The sequence below is a fragment of the Sander vitreus genome, chromosome 6 (genome assembly GCF_031162955.1).
Source record: "Sander vitreus isolate 19-12246 chromosome 6, sanVit1, whole genome shotgun sequence".
Taxonomy (NCBI): domain Eukaryota; kingdom Metazoa; phylum Chordata; class Actinopteri; order Perciformes; family Percidae; genus Sander; species Sander vitreus.
In genome coordinates, this window is record NC_135860.1 from 24,920,889 (window position 1) to 24,937,760 (window position 16,872).

The 16,872-nt window shown below is 42.2% G+C and overlaps 1 protein-coding gene across 2 annotated transcripts in view; it reads left to right on the forward strand.

Moving 5' to 3' along the window:
* Nucleotides 1-16,872, forward strand: part of LOC144519992 (nuclear factor of activated T-cells, cytoplasmic 1-like) — a 68,775-nt gene that overhangs the window by 16,829 nt on the left and 35,074 nt on the right. For both annotated transcript variants that reach the window (XM_078253554.1, XM_078253555.1), the window contains exons 4-7: nt 642-844; nt 4,235-4,407; nt 5,405-5,545; nt 16,447-16,502. In XM_078253554.1, coding sequence (XP_078109680.1) covers nt 642-844; nt 4,235-4,407; nt 5,405-5,545; nt 16,447-16,502 — 573 coding nt within the window. The remainder of the gene's footprint in view (nt 1-641; nt 845-4,234; nt 4,408-5,404; nt 5,546-16,446; nt 16,503-16,872) is intronic.

A 16,872-nucleotide genomic window follows, 5' to 3' on the forward strand; every position in this document is an offset into this window, starting at 1 on the left:
ATGATTTTAAAGTATGGTTTGTCAATGAATTTTCTTTCCACCCTTTAGATGCAACTCATATTATACAGGGAAATTGCTATTAGCCCAATCATTAGTTTAATAATGTTAAAACTTTATAGACTGTGATCATCTCATCTCGAGGCTAACCTGAGATGATTGCCCTGGTTTCTTATTTTGTGTCTGTAAGGTCACTTTCAACTGAGTCACTTTTGACTGCTTGCTTCTCTGTTGGCACTTTTTTAACAGCAGCATTGAGATTGTAATGAACAGTGAAGTGATGGGAAGCTGGCCTCTCCATTAGCCTCCATGTCTCTGTACTGAGGAGATCCCTACCCCAGACAGACTCAGAGACATCCAAAAACCTTTTTTTTCACCCTCTCCTAAAGTAATGTAGAATTAGCTCAATGAAGGAACAGCAAGAACCACTGAAAATGGTCTCCAACCCAACCAAAAAACAAACAAATCAAAGGGGCATATTTCCGCAGCCCCTCTACCATGTCAGAGCTATCATTAAAGGCCCCCTTTAACTGTCATTAGTCGATGTGCATTTAATTTCTATTTCCTAAATGAGGGGTTGCCTGAGATGGTGGTCTTAAAACCTGATGTTGCCTCTCACCTGGGTCCCTTTGTTCTCCCGCCAGCTTTATGGCTACATGGAAAGCGAGCCGCTCACCCTGCAGCTGTTCATAGGGACCGCAGACGACCGCCTCCTGCGACCACATGCCTTCTACCAGGTTCACCGCATCACTGGCAAAACCGTCTCCACCGCCAGCCATGAAGTCATGCAATCCAACACCAAAGTTCTGGAGATCCCTCTGCTGCCTGAAAACAACATGAGGGCCATGTGAGTGCTCTTAGACCTTCACAAGTCACCTATCAATCTTTTTCTTTTCAAATGTGTCACTGGTAACCCCTACTTTAAAATAAACCCACAAAAACACACACTCTTCTCTCTCTCTCTCTCTCTCTCTCTCTCTCTCTCTCTCTCTCTCTCTCTCTCTCTCTCAGCACCTTCCTCTTTGCTTTAGCTCTACAAACAGAATGCCTGATGATAGGTGATATACAGCACACACTTCTAAATAGACCTCCAAAACTGAGAGCTGTGCTTTCACCCCAAGAGATGCATGAGTCGACAGAGTTCATGGGTGACTCATTTCGGACCAATGTGCGCAGGGACTCCAAAAGCTATAGGCTTACAGTTATAAAATAAATGTCAGACCAGGAGCCCGCATGGAAGTCCATTTGGACAAAGTTTTGCACAAATAATATCTTAAAAATGAACAGTCATTAAATGCTAAGAGTTCCATGGTTGTCATGTATGGCTTGGCCAAAATTTACTAGCAAGTTGAATGTATTAGAAAAACACTAGTGGACTGAACATGTCTGGTAAAAGGAACATTGCACCCCAACATCATGATCCAGATTGTGGGATGCTCACAATTACTCATAGCCCTGTAGCCTGCAATGTGCAATGGAAAACTGAACTGCAATAGAATAGCAATAGCAAAACAACGTTGATTAATGACCATTAAAATGTCTATAGCCTAGAGGAATAGAAATTGACAACTCTAAATAATTAATATAATATATAATAAATATAAGCCTTTTCCATAGCAGATATTTTGACTCGTTATAGTAGGAAAAACACAGTTGTTACTAATAACAGTAATGGTGCCGTTCAATTAATTATCATCACGTTTTTCCTACTGTGACATGTCAAATGTCTTCAGTGAAAAAGGCTTTTCTTCTAAATGAACACGCTGTGTTACATGAATTAGCTCTTGTGCTTCATTCACATAGCTATACTTCAGCTAACAAACAGCAGCATTGTTAGCCAACTCTGAAGCACTTGAAGGTTCTGTTCACACACAATTTGCCATTACCTGCTCAAATTTGCTACCGTAGATGTTAGCTAACGTTAGTGTTTACTGCAAGATGAGCTAGCCAACAAGCTAGTTTCTCTGCCAGTTGGGGTGGCTGTCTACTCTTTTTGAGTTCCGTTGGTCTGTGAACTCAATCAGAAATTACCGGCAATTTTTGAATTCGTGAAAGTGAATGTGTGGTTAGAATTGCATAAAATACTCTCCTAAATATAGGCTAACCATGGTTTACCTTTAAAAAACATGAGCAATTTGCTAGGCCTCTCTCATCCTTCCCCCAGATTTACAGTAATCCATGGGGTTGTGCTCTGCAGTGTGTCCAGGCAGTAAGCTCCTGTCCTGGGGCTCCTAGGCTGCAGTGAATTGTTTTGGACTGGGGCCCAGAACTCTGGGTTATGGATAAAACTGCTGTATCTAAACATAGGTTACATAAGACCGTTGCCTCTTTCTGCACCTCAAGTTTATCCTTCTCCGTTTGAAATTTTAAAAACCGTAGGCCTACATGTTTTTGTAAGAAAGACTCAGTAATGATTTAATACATCTCTGTTTTATTTGTTTTGTTTGTTTAAATGTAGGAGATTCTGAAGATATTTTTATAGGATATGAGAGTTTCCTGACTGGACAGTGGCCTTCTTTGGTTGAGCATGGATGATTTTAACATTCACTGCCGTGCAATATAATTTCCAACAATACCACAACGTCCCTTATATTGTATCATATTTAGGGGCACCCCTCACCCATTTCACTTAATGTGCCCCCGAGGATGAAAAAAAATATTCAAGAGGAAGTTTCTGTTCCTCTTTGTCGTAAGCACAAGCTAAATGATGAGGAGTAAACATTCTCTCTTTCTCCCCTCAACTATCTGAAAGGTCAAAGAAAAGCCTTCAACTGTCTCTTTCCACTGAGCTGTTTAACAGTCGTCTTGATAGCGCAGCATCCATCCCTCTGCTGCCGTGCCAACAATCATTTGATCGCTGTGTGGGATGCAGACAGCCGAGAACTGCAATCAAACTTTCAGAAAGTTTCAATCTGTCTTTATTTCCTCTTCTAGGAAAATTCATCTCATTCACATAGAGTAGCTTCATTTAAAGTATATTCCCTTCTACAAATTCATATCATACTGATTAATTATGAAGAACTTGTAACAAATCAGTAAGGTGGTGCTTAGAATAAGTTGTTGACTGTTATCACTACAGTTACTATGAAACAGTTTTGTAGCTCACATATTGACCATGTCTTCTAGCTGGCAGAGAAGACTACTCTCTAAACATTTCCTTGCTGGAGATTCAACTTACGCTTGTTTTAAAACTATATCCACTACACAATACTTATATCATACAAGGCTGATAAGAAGAGGGTATAGCATTGCCTGTTATGTGTTCTTATTTATTCAGATTGCCCAAACCAAAGTCAAGGGGAGAAATTAATTGGTATAAAACCTGACATTTACCCTGTTCCAGGAAATGTGCCAAAAAAGCTACCATGTAAAATAATCTAAATGCCAAACCATGTCCCATTCCCTCACTTTTTTACCAGCCACACTAGTTTTATTTAAATTCATAAAAGGCCATGTCTGAAAATGAATGCCTTTTTTCCACTAAGAAAAGGGAAAGAAAATTCACCGCTTTACCTCCCAAATTGTGAAATGACATAAAGACAGACAGCTTAGAAAAGAGTCTAATGCTACACGTGGCAATGATTAAAATAGGTTTTACCCCTAAACATATGAAGTGTAAGGCTTCAATGGCGTGAAGGTGCTGGAGAGGCTTGGTGCACTCAAATAGCAATAAAGTGACTTTGTGTATAGTGACTGCAGCTGATGGGACCTTGTTTGATGGTGGTAAGCCATGGTGTGCTCCGTCCAGAGGATCCCTCCAGAGAACTGCTAATTCTTGGACCATTGAACCCTTTAAAACTGTGATGTGAAGTCATTAATGTCCAACTCTCTGTCTTTGATGACATGCTGGATTAATAATGACACGGTCGCGCTCCAGTGGACTTCCAGTGCCTGATCTGTAACACCAGCAGGGACTTCGCTGCTGGTCGTATAATTTGCAGCTACTCTGCTCAGTGTCTCTGTTTAAACAGCCAGAGTCGAGGAATCAAATCTGCTCCCATTTTAGCCTTTGTCCATACAGTACCTTCTGTAGAAAAGATTCTGTAGGGAATATCCTTTGTGAGTATACGTTGTGTAGCAGAGAAAGCAGCTATTGATGCTTTTAGAGACAGTTGCTTTGTAATAGCATACAGCTACGCCGTGAAACAAAACAAAAAACACTTTTCACATTATCTTAAATATATGTCATATTTGAAATATGGTGTTAAATTTGACCCTTTTCCTGCCTCTGTCCCAGAATTGATTGTGCAGGGATCCTGAAGCTGCGTAATTCGGACATTGAGCTTCGCAAAGGAGAAACAGACATCGGACGTAAGAACACACGTGTGAGATTGGTGTTTCGTGTGCACATCAACCAGCCCAACGGCAGGACAGTGTCCCTACAGGCTTCTTCGAACCCCATTGAATGTTGTAAGTCACACACTCACAAACTGGCATGCCTTTTCTATTGGCTTTCCACTTAAGCAAAAGGTGGCATCTATTGTTGTAATCCAATAAACTGAGCTACTATTTTATTACCTGCTGGAGAAAATTCAGTGCCTCTGCAGCCAATAAGCTTTATATGATCAAAGCAATTTGCCAAGGCAATAGATGCATTGTACATGATGCCAGACACACATGTTATCTATCTCAATTCACAGTTTACGACTGAATGCACACGTTATTGTGGTAAGACTACCCCATTAGCGCAGGTTCCACAAAGGTCATTTGCCAGCCCTAGTTTTGGCACGGGTGAAGGAGCGCATTGAAAGAAAGCTCTGTTTCTTTGTCATTCAGTTGTTTATATAGGTGTGATGTTATTTGCACCCGTGGAAGCCAATTAAAGTTAGATGGTGAGACGGAGCTGGCGTTACAGTTTATGGTCTAAAGTGGATGTTAATCCGAGTTGGTTCATCATTACAGAGAAGGTTCATTAACTTGATTTTAGAGGTCTTTTGTGCTTTAGTGAGTTGTTATTCTAAAATTATGCAATGGGATAATATATGAAATGCACAGATATGATAATACATACATGTGACTCTGGCTGTGAATCTGGTCATCAAATCCCAGAGGCTAAAGGTGACTAGCTAGCTATAGTTATAGAAAGCAGAGACAGGTGGTTGGCAGTAGGCTTCCCAATGGAAAATAATGACTAAGGATCAGATCATGAAAATATTGTTTTGATCAGTCGTACGCCTTTTTTGGCGTCATTTAAAGAGCAGCTGTTGGCTGAAAACCTCTTAGCTAGGGGTCATGAAATCATCATAATAAAGTTGATAAGCCTGTTTCCATGACCTAGAAAAGCTGTATCACTGGCTTTGTGCCGGGTCTGTGCTTCTTGGAGTGGACGGAGTTCGGGTTGTGAGTTTAGGCGGGCTAACACACTGTTTTGAAATGTGTGTGTGTGTGTGTGTGTTCCCGCCAACAGCCCAGCGCTCAGCTCAGGAGCTTCCCTTGGTGGAGAAGCAGAGTGTGGACAGTTACTCTGCCACCGGAGGCAAAATGATGCTCCTGAATGGCCTCAACTTCCTCCCTGACTCCAAGGTGGTGTTCGTAGAGAAGGCCCAGGGTAAGCTGCCGTCACCAGACCATGTTTACTGCCTCTCCATTTCCCCAATATCTCTTTCAAATGTCTCTCTCTCTCTCTCTCTCTCTCTCTCTCTATCTTTCGCGTTTCCTCAGTCTCTTCTCCCGTCAAAATAGAGCAGGCCCTGCCAGAGAGCCACATGTGGTGTGCATTAAGCCACTATATTTTTAACCAAAGCGTATTTACATTTGCTGAAGTTTCCATTGCCTGTTCACTGGTGCTCGCCACAAGTTAAGGAATGAATCACAACCAGGGCATGTGCAACGTCTCTTTTTCTCACTTTCCCTCTTTCTCTCCCTCCCTTACTCCCATTGCTTTTGCAATTTAACCCTCTCGCTTACTTTCACTACTGTAGCTCCCTCTTCCACCCATTTTACCGGATGCTCACCACGGCTGCTTGTCACTGACTCATGATTAAGAGGCTATTTCTTCCTCATTTCGTCCAGGTTTTTCGGCCATTGGTTTCCTCCCTGTGTGGGAGGGAGCAGTGATAAAACACTGCTGATTAAGTTTGCAAGTGAATGATCATTTGCTTGATTGCACCCATTAAATCAAAGCACAGTGATACCTCTGAAGTCTGTTGAAACACTATGCTGCTGCTCATGATAATGATGAGTAATAAGTAAGGAAGGATAAGGGAGGCATCTCTAATAGTATCCGCTAAATCCAATTGATTAATCATGAATTTCCCAATTTGTGGTTTTGGTTAAGAAACCCCAAGTTACACACAAAAATACTTACCTTTCTCTTTCGCAACATCAAAACCTTTTTTTTCCTTTCCTAGACCAAGGTCACTAACAGGTTTTTAATTGGGGGAAGAGAAATAGAGAAAACAAATAAAACAAACCCTGAATATTAGAAGATAACCTTCTTTGCCAGATCCAGACTGCTTTTAATACATTTACTACAAAAAAAGTAAATACTTCACATCCATGGAGCCCTCTCATGGAAAAACTTGTCATTTTATGTACTATGTACAGTACATAAGAAAATAGGACTTGCTTCTCCCAAATCACATTTCAATTGTTTACATGCCAACAATATTTACCAGGTTATTCAGGTGAGAAGGCTAAAATTGGTTGGGAAACTACAGAATCCAATGCGCAAATCTGTAGAAAATACTTAAACTCTTTTCATCACTGCTTCAACAAAAAAAATGTAGTCTTAACATTGGGAGGTGAATGCCAGGCTTCGATCATGGCTACATTTCCAGCCCAGTCTCATGGCAGTTCGTGAAATGGTCACGTTATTGAATCTATTGATTTGTGTACTGACGTTAATGTCGTTATTTTCGTGTGGTGAGCACGAATTTTAAAGTAATGTATTTCAATGGGAAGCATATTTTGTGATTACAGAACGATTACGGTAGCGAGTAGTATTGATAAGGTGAAAATCTGCGCAGGGAGGTTGGTCGGTGTGGTGGATGGGTCAAACAACACAGGACTTTCACACCGGGGATCGCGTCCCGCGTGTTGCAGTTCCTTTCCACGTTATTCTCTTCCTAACCACAACCGCCCCGTTGTTGTCGGCGTCTCCTGCGTGTGACGGTTCCTTTCCCCGTTCTTCTTTTCCTAACCACAACTGTCCTGTTGTTGTGGCCGGCGTGTGGCTTTTCATGTCCCTGTTGTTGCGTGCCACAGAGACCGCGGATCGTGTCCCTGCGCCCGGGTATCGCGTCCCGCATGTGGCGGTCCGTCCCGTTGTTGTCGCCGGCATGTGGTATTTAATTTCCCCATTGTGGCGTTTCATTTCCCCGTTGTTGTGTTCCCCAGAGCAGCCCAGTGTCATGGCAGTTCATTAAATGGTCACGTTAGAAAATCGTGACCTGTACACGAATCAATAAATAAAAATAACGTGACCATTTCACGAACTGGCATGGCATTTCGGTGTTTGGCGTTGTAAGCCCCCAACGTTGTCTTCCAGGCAGCGCTGCCTGGAAGGCACTAGGATTAGGCAATGGTTAGGGTTAGGTTAGGTTAGGGTTAAAACACAGCCCGGGATGGGCGCTGCGAGGGGCACGGGCACAAGGGCACCTCTGGTGTGAATAAAACACATAAAACCTCCTTAAAAAAACAAGTTTGTTTATATAAAAAAGCTGTTTAAAAGAAGGCCAAATATTAAAGGCAGGTTAAAAGAAACCACTGGACAGGACGGACAGTGGGAGAATAAAACTTTAAATAAAAGGTCACCTCCACACCTGCCCTGGCCTCTCTCCTGGAGACATTACAAAAGAAAATAATATAATATAAATAAATAATATAATATATAAAATATATATATAGAGTTATGAAAATAAATGCCCCAGCATCGCAATACAAAAGAAATTCTATCCCAATCTGTCTCCACATAAAAAGGACTAAAAACATTTCAAAAGTCTAAAATACTATCAGATATCAATATTACTTGCCCTTTGGGTTAAAAAGTACACATACCATTATGTGGTTAAGGTTAGGGTTAGGTGCCTTAAAGTCGATGGTTGCAGCGCTGCCTTGAAGTCAACGTTGGGGGCTTAAAACGCCATCGAGCCTAAATTTCCACCAAAATTTTTAAGTGACTTAAAACAAGAAAACTTTGCCTCCCCCGTGTGAGAGTATTCTTAAGCACCTCAGGGGTTAAGGGATAGGTAGAGATGGGGTGAGGAGAGGGGAGGTGGATGAACTTGGTAATATGGGGTCTCCCTCCTCCTGGCTTTACTTAGTCATGGAGGGGGATCCCCTGGAGAGGAAAGACCATACATACATACATACATACATACATACATACATACATACACAACACCTTCACCTCTCCACTCCCTGCTATTTGAGACTCATGACCCTTTCAAGGCTGTGTTACCCTTTTTTCAACCTCCTCTCTCTCCCTTCCTCTCTGCTTCTCTGTTTCCTTTTATTCTTTCCTTTCACTCCCTTTCTTACCTCTATCCCCGATACCCGTTAAAGACATTAGCCGGCGTAAGGCTCTGCGCTAGCGGGATCCCCACACTCGTGCCTGCCATCCACATTTCAGTGGTTTGTTTTCCGTCTCTGTGGTGTCGAGAAGGAGAGAGAGAGAGATCGAAAAAGAGGTTGTCCGTCTACTACTTAGTCTGCTTTTATGTAAACTTTAATGACCCACCACTTCCAGGGCCTCCTAAGTCAAAAAAGCCCATTACAGACAGACCAACACACTCCATATGCATGCACACACACACACAGGAACACACACGTCACTCACTAATGGCAACTATCTATGAACGAGTAGGAGTGTGTTAAAGTACTTATGTCCCACATATACAGAAAAATGATCATCTTTTGGCATTTTAATCAGAGAACTCTGCTGTTTCATGAAGGATCTCAGACTTTAAGTGTCCCTGATTGTTGATTTAGAAGGACCAAACTGGAATGAGGAAAAAAAAAAAAAGAAACCAATAAAATTATAATTATATTACAGATTTATTCTATAACGTTGGTTTTATTTTCCTCTGGAAAAGTTCATGATTAAATGCACCAATGAAATACAGAGCATTGCACCGCAATAATTACTATTCGCAGACATATGCTTATACACAGAGTGGGACACATGCGCATGCACAGCCATGCTTTTTATACAGCACAACACCAATCACTGCTTTCACCACAGTGGTGACAGCCATTACTGTTTCTGCCATCGAAGGTCAGGACGGCTGCTTATTTTCCAAAATTGACTCCAATAAACACCTTCCAGAAAATTCCGCAAATCCTAAGGAACAGGAGACGGCTTTTGAGTGTCCCAATCCAACTTGTGTGAATAATTACACACTGTTACAATCATCCAAGTTGAGTCAGAATGGAGATCACACAGAGAACAAAAGCCTATTAGCCCAAATGAGACAGCCATAAATCATAAATACATGTATTTCTTTAACTGTTTCCATTTGCTTTCACACACTCAATGATGTAGCTGTTTTTAGAACAAACTTACCCAGATGCCTGTTTTCTGAATTGCCTGCTCTGAAAACAACAAGAGCAGATGTCAATTCATTCCTAAACTCTTGAAATACTGGATAATATCAACATTTGAGAGAACAGAGACACCAAAAACATTCAATAGTCCCACTGGTGCTCCGTGTTACCACTTCAGTTTAAACTTGTTTAATCTAAAGTGGTAACACGGGTCTGACCCGGGCCACTGGCATGTCTTTAAAGTGAGATTGTTATTATAAAATGCATGAAAAAGCTATTTGGGTGAAAACAGGTGATGACAGATTCTAGATATAAATGAATGAAAATGTGAATAGTAAACTTGGCTACATCTAAAAAGGATTTCAATTTTGAGTGTAAAAAGTGTTAATTGTCTACTTCATAGATCTGCCTAATACACTGTAAGTATTTCTGGTGTGAACATAGGGTAGTGTGTGCTATAATAATGACATGTTGCACCAGTGCAAATGATCTTTGAAGGACAGATTTGGTGTTTTCTCTTAATGAGAAAGAAGAAAAATGGGAAACCTGAATATATGTATTCTTGTTGTACTCTTAAATCATTTCCCTTTGTCGGTCTTCTGCTGCAACTTTAATCCTCCTTTCCTTTTCTCTATGTTGTTTTGATTGTCTGTCTGTCCCCCCCTGAGATCAAATGAGCAGAGCTCATAGCTGCTGCCACTGCGGGAGACCTTAATGCGCCTAGAAAAAATAATTACCTCTACTTTTCAAACGCCACATCCATCCCCACTGCTCCACTTCGTCACCCACAGGATAACTGATGCAAACTGTGTGCATTCACAATGTGCATGTGGTTTGTTGTTGTTGTGTACGCGTGTGCGCGCTATCGCTGTTAGCCTGCGGGCCTGTTTGCGTTGTTCAGTAGGAAGTGTTTTCAGTGAGTCATCCGCGAGGGATTCCCTGTGGATGGGTGAAACAGAAAAGACGAGACCCTGAGAGAGTAGGTAGAGGAAAGAGAAAGAGGGGAGGAAGAGGAGAGGGAGAAGGGACGACAGGGCTTCCTTAGAAATCCTGCTTGTGACCTCTTGTACTGAGACGTCGGAGGAGTGATCATATCCTGTCCTCATGTTGACTCTTGTTAAGTGAATAAATACCATGTGAAGAGTCAATTTCTAGGGTCCCAACAGAAGCTTAAATGTATTAATGTGACTTGTATAAATAAACATTTTTTATTCCTCCAATGTATTCATTAATATAACAGCTTTTCCTGTTTTTTACTTCATCGCAGACCACACATAGCAGGGAGAGCAAATTGTAGCTAGATAATAATAGACTCAAGAACCTTAAGTCCACATTTTTGTTTCTGCTGTAATGTAAACATGATTTTCAATGGTAATTATTGTTGACATGTATTTTTAATAGAGCTTATCATTTTTTCTCTCTGATGCAGAGCGTTATGCCCTTCACATAGCCGCAATGTGGGTGCTTATAAAAACTTTCCATCTTTTTTTGCATAGTTGTGCTTGGTTTTTATGTGCTGAGGTTGTGTCAGTGTTTCAGTTTGCCCAAACCGCTCTTTTTTGGCGCAGGTGTCGGAGGACATACCTGGCGCACCTATTGCAGTGTGCATTCTGGCTTGCCCTCCTTTCCATGGATGGAATGAGTGCTAGAGGCAGGAAAAATAGGGAGACAGACAGACAGAGAGAGAGAGAGAGAGAGAGAGAGAGAGACTGAGAGAGAGAGAGAGAGAGAGAGAGACTGAGAGAGAGACTGAGAGACTGAGAGAGAGAGAGAGAGAGAGCTGGGGAAAGCCTACACTCTGACTCAGAGGGGAGGTAAGGGAATTCCCTGGTGAGCTGGATAGTTTTTACATCTGGTCGGATTGGAGCGTTGCCTGGAGCTCGGCAGCACCACACACGCCTGGGCTGCAGCAGGGAGAAGTCTGGTCTTCTCCACCTCTGCTTCAGGCTGGTCCCGCTCACAGCCAGGACTAAGAGAATTCTGAGCTACAGTGTAATCCGTAACATTAGGACAGCAACGTCCACAGCAATACCCCAAGGCTATTTCTCTTTTCACGTGGAAAGTCCTCAGCAACAGGCTGAAATATTCAGATTCTCATACCTTCATAATTCGAGGAAGGCAGGCCTTACAGACTGTGATCTGCGCTGTTAGAGTTCATCCGTAGACTGTTTATACTTTGTTAAACACTTCTACCTAGGGCAAGTCTAAACACCAGACAGATCGGTCGATGTGTTGTACTTCTAGCGCTATGTCTAGACTGCCCTTTGGCTTTAGGCTAGGATCACCTGCATAATCTTGGCTCATATTTTGCCACTATGTCAGTCTAAAAGTCAGATTCCACCCCCGCCTCAGGCTAGAGATTAGAGACGTGTGAGTTGCAGTATCCTGTCTAATTACAGTGGTATACTGCACCAAAATCAATGATTATGTATAATAATCGTAGTTCTAGGAGGAGCCCTCTAACAGAGCTGTCGGGGCTTAACCTCTCATGCTCCTTTACCTTCCCCATAAAGCATGAATTAGCTACTGCAGGTCCAAAGCTGTACCTAAGGGAAATGAATGGGTCAATACCCCAAAAGAACGAACCATGACATGTATTGGAGGGTGGAGACGCCACTGGCCCCTTTACTGAGATTCATTTGGCTAGCTGAGCCTATATTATACAAATCTTTAGTATGAGGATGCAAAGTTAAACCTTTAGTGTCCTGTTATAAGGTGAAGCTTATGTGAAATAGAACTATAAGTGCCCTTCCTACCCTCAAAGCCTCTAGCTCATTAAAGTGGTTTTCTATTATGATGTAAAGTTTCATCAGCAAAAGGCCAGTGCACCATTTTGGAATGCCTCTGCTTTTAGCACGTCTATACATCAAAGGGTTGGATCGGTTGGATAATACCGGAATCATAACAGAAAGATGTCTAGATTGTCCTGTGGTTCTCCACCCTTTTTTTCAGACCTGTCAGAACATGTCATAGCCAGATAAGTGGTTCGAATCAGAGAGAGAGACAATTGTTTCCATTTCCCTTTCTGTTGTAGATCTTAAGAAATGCCCTTTCCATCGAATATGAATAGTGATATATCTTGATGAAACGTTGCTCAAACTTTGGGTCCAATTTGTCCGCAAACAGTTTAAGAGACCCTAGACAAATACCAAAACACCATCTAGCTGCAGTTCTCTACATCCTACACTCAGTTTAAGCCTTTGGAAGTCAGGGTACCGCAGTGACCTTCTCAACGCTCTGATATACTGTGCAACCAACCTTAATGTCTTCCATGTGAACACAAATACTATACAAATGTTAAAGTTTGGATAATCTTCCAGCCATCCCTCTCAGTCTTTAGATCAATTTCAGTCTCAATGCCTGCTACAGCTGGAGTCTTGATAAAAGGATAAAATCCGTCTCTACTGGCCGCCGTCCTCCTCAGCCTGCACCCACAGGTCAAGTCAGCTCACGCGTTCCCTGTTTTACACCCAGAATAACTCAGTGCCTGACTATAAACCCATCATAAATCGACTGTCAGGTCATAATTTATACAGAAGCCTCTCAATCTGAAGCAGATCCCCATTTCTCCAATTTCACCACTCCTCAGATTGGCAGAGGTCAGGTGCTTCAGATTGGAAAGCATCTGCACCTCTGCGATTAGTCATGGGGGAACCCCTTTTTGGCCTTTTGGCTTTGGCTTTGTAATTGCTGTGAAAATATGTGTAAAATCACAGAAGCGCTTGCAGCGCGAGTAGCAGCAGCAGAATGGTACTAAAATGGAAAATAAACTTGATGTATGTAAACAGGAAAGAGAGAGGAAAAATACTCCTGAAAATCATCTCTGGAAAAGAGACATAGTCGCAAAATATGCCTGGGTTGTTTCATGAGACAACCTATTTTCATGTGAATCATATTTTCCATTCTGAAAAATATTCTCTTTGGTCAGTGGAAGTTGTTGTGTTTTTTTAGCAGGAAAAAACACCTCTGGAAAGCCAAAACCTGCAAGTGCATTATGAGGGCCGATATGCCATCACTCAGCTATCTGTGGCTTTGTAAAAACCCATGAAATATGATTTGCCAAAAAATATTGTTGGCATCAGCAGTGGTTGTTTGCCTTTTGATTTTGCCAGATAGAGGACACACGGTCTCTACATCTTCATCAAAATTCGGTCCATAAAAACATGACAGATGAGGGTTTGTTTGTGTGAGATTATAACAGCAACACTGTTGCTGTGTTATCACCATGTACAGTACGCAACATGATGTGTGGTCGAGAATTGAAGAAGCCTCCAAGAAGCCTCACCCATGCTGTCTAATTGCCTGATGAATGAGTGTGTTGTCCTGGTTGTCTGTGTTGGTGTTAGTCTTTGTGGATACCATTTGCACAAGTGAGTCATGTAAGTAGAGCAATAGGCAGATGGTTAGTATACAAAGGTACAATGTGTTTCTATTTGTATGTGTGTGTGTGTGTGTGTGTGTGTGTGTGTGTGTGTGTGTGTGTGTGTGTGCTTCCACTGATTTCTCTGTTGAAACGGGACTGGATTATAGTAAGACTTCTCTAGACACAGCTCCATTTACAACCTATTGTTTTGTGCTTCCCCCTCTTATCATTCAAGTCAAAGGTCTGAACAAAGGTAGAGGATACTGTGGCTGCGTTTGTGCATTTGCCTGCATCTTTGTGTGTGTGTGTGTGTGTGTGTGTGTGTGTGTGTGTGTGTGTGTGTGTGTGCGCGTGTGTGTGCGCGCGCGCATTATGCGTGGGTGGAGGCTGCGTGAAGGAGGAGGTGTTGTCGGGAACAGAAGCATTTTGCAGATGTTGCAGGGAAGGAGTGAATGGAAAGTTCTGCGGTTATCAGTCATACGGCGCTCTCTGACTTGCAAAGGTATGCCACATGTGGGTCCCATGTCAATTCAGTCTCAGATTTAGAATTTGCTAAGTCTGATGGCGTAATCTTTGAAAAGTTTGCAGGAGCAAAGTGGCAGAGAGGTGTAAAAGGTGAGAGAAAATAAGATCAAGAAGAAGAAAAACATGTTTACTAGTGGAGGTTGGGCTTGACGTCGTAGTCTAAGGTTTCCCTCTTGGAGTGTCTCCCAGAGTGGAGGCGGGTGAGATTCCCTCTTGGTTCCCCTAGACGTAACATGAGGAACGCTCATCTCTGTTTGTCTCTGACCTTCTCCCTGTCTGTGCTCACTCTCATTGCCCTTCAATTCTCTGAGCCACTTCACAGCATTACGTGTGCTTTATTCTTTCTCACATCTCAATGACCTGCCACATGCACAGTATCATTGCGTTGCCCCATGGTAGTCCTATAGGACCCTGCTTCTGTCACCCCTTCGGGTCATCCACATCATCACCATTACAGCGAGGCACATTTCTCCATATGCAACTCTTATTTCCCCCAGTTCAAATAGAAAACCCTTATCTGATCTGTTCACCGTCTGTTTTTCTCTTTCTCTGAGTTTTAATAAGGCCATTTTGGAAAGAGATATCTACTGATGTTCACTCTCTGAATAATAAAGCTGACCACCCGCCCCCACTACCACAGCTCACCAATAATAAGCCAAACGTGACTGGGATCCTTTATTCTTTCACTTGCTGCATGATGTAAAAAACATAATGCATTTTACATCTTCCAGAGCTGCTGGACTTCTGCTATCAGTTATTCCGAAACTGACTCTGATTATCTTATCTGATGGTGTCCTGTCCCAGAAGCAAAAGTGCAAGCGTTTCAGCAGCATAAAAAGGCACAGCAGCTGCTGCTGAGCCCAGCTAACGCACAGAAGCAGTGCCACAGTGCCCATGCTGTTGCCTCACTTGGTGTGCCACTGACACAAAGACTGCTCTGTGTCACTTCTATTTCTCACAGCCCTAATGAGTCATCAGTTCTGAAAAAAAGGAGAAAAAAAAACAAAACAAATGGCACTGTGGTCAGTGCTGATTGCCCTAGCAGAGCCCAGAGAGTCTGTTCGCTAAGGTGTGGCATGAAATCACAGAGAAAACCCAAAGAATGTGAGCTGAGCTTCTGCAGACTCCCAACAGCTGCAGTAGCTCACAGGACTTTTATTGCATGGCAGCAAGGAAAGCCTCCCTACCACAACACGGTGGAGAAGAAAGAGAGAACAGACAAAAGCTGCTCTTTTCACAGGGCAGAGTTAAGAATAGAAGTAAAGGAGGGGAAAAAACATCTAATCCAGGATTTAATGAGGGACAAAAATAGTGAAGAATTTAACAGAGGTAGACACAGAATAAGAGAGTGGTCGAAGATCAGAGATTAAACAGAGACAAACTTGTTATTGGCACTGACCTAGGGCTACAATTCATGCTTATCTTAATGATATTTCTGTTTAAAAAAAGTCATAAAATAGTGAATAATACCCATAACGAGTTTCAAAAACCTAAAATTACATCTTCCTTAAATTTTTTCACTTTTCGAAGACTTAGAGGACACATGCATTTGAGAAGTTGACAAATAATCTGCATTTTTACTTGATGAATAGCTTTTGATCAGTTATTAAATTATTGACTAATTGTTTAATCGACAAATTGTTTCAGAACTACACTGAACAAAATGCTCAAACCCCTAATACCCTAGTCTCGCATTGCCAGACCTTTCTCCACAGCGCTGCGGAGGAGGGTCCGGCTAGTCCACACAACACACCAGGATGGGAGAAAAACATTCTCTGGCCGGACAGAGCAATGGTGCCTCTGCAAAATAGCCTCGGGAAGGAACTTGTTTTGGTTGTGTGCGTTCAAAAGTTGTTTTAGTCGTGCAACAGAAAACTCAGATTGGACAGATAGTCTAGCTAGCTGTCTGATATAGACTACTAATACCCTAACCCTCAGCCAGAGCACACATCTGTTATTCTTCACAGATACAGTATGAGTATCATCTCCCAGATTATAGCCACCTTCCATTTAAGGTTCATTGTGTTTGTGTAATAAGACAACTTAAATATTGTATTTTATTCTTTTGCCAATAGATGGGCATCATCTGTGGGAGACAGAAGCCAAAGTTGACAAGGACTCCGTCAAAAATGTAAGTGCACCTCACGGACGTGACTCATTGGAAATGCTCCCTCTGCCTTCAGTCCCAGTCTCCCTTGACACTTTCTCCTTTTCCTCTCTGTCTCCTCATCATCTGTCCCCTGTAATGATGTAACCTTTGCTCAGCCATTACAAGTTGCAACGTAGACAATAATGATTAGCCCATGCAATCTTGAATGGAATTTTCACAAAATCTCTGTACCGTAATGGAGTAAACACGGGCTCTCAGATTTGTTTTTGCGTCTTACATGCACAGAAACACACAAACACACAGATATTACGAAATAGAAGCACAAACACATAAACACACACTCCCGTCACAGTCCTCCCACCATAGCCAGACGTTTAGTTCACAGCAAAGT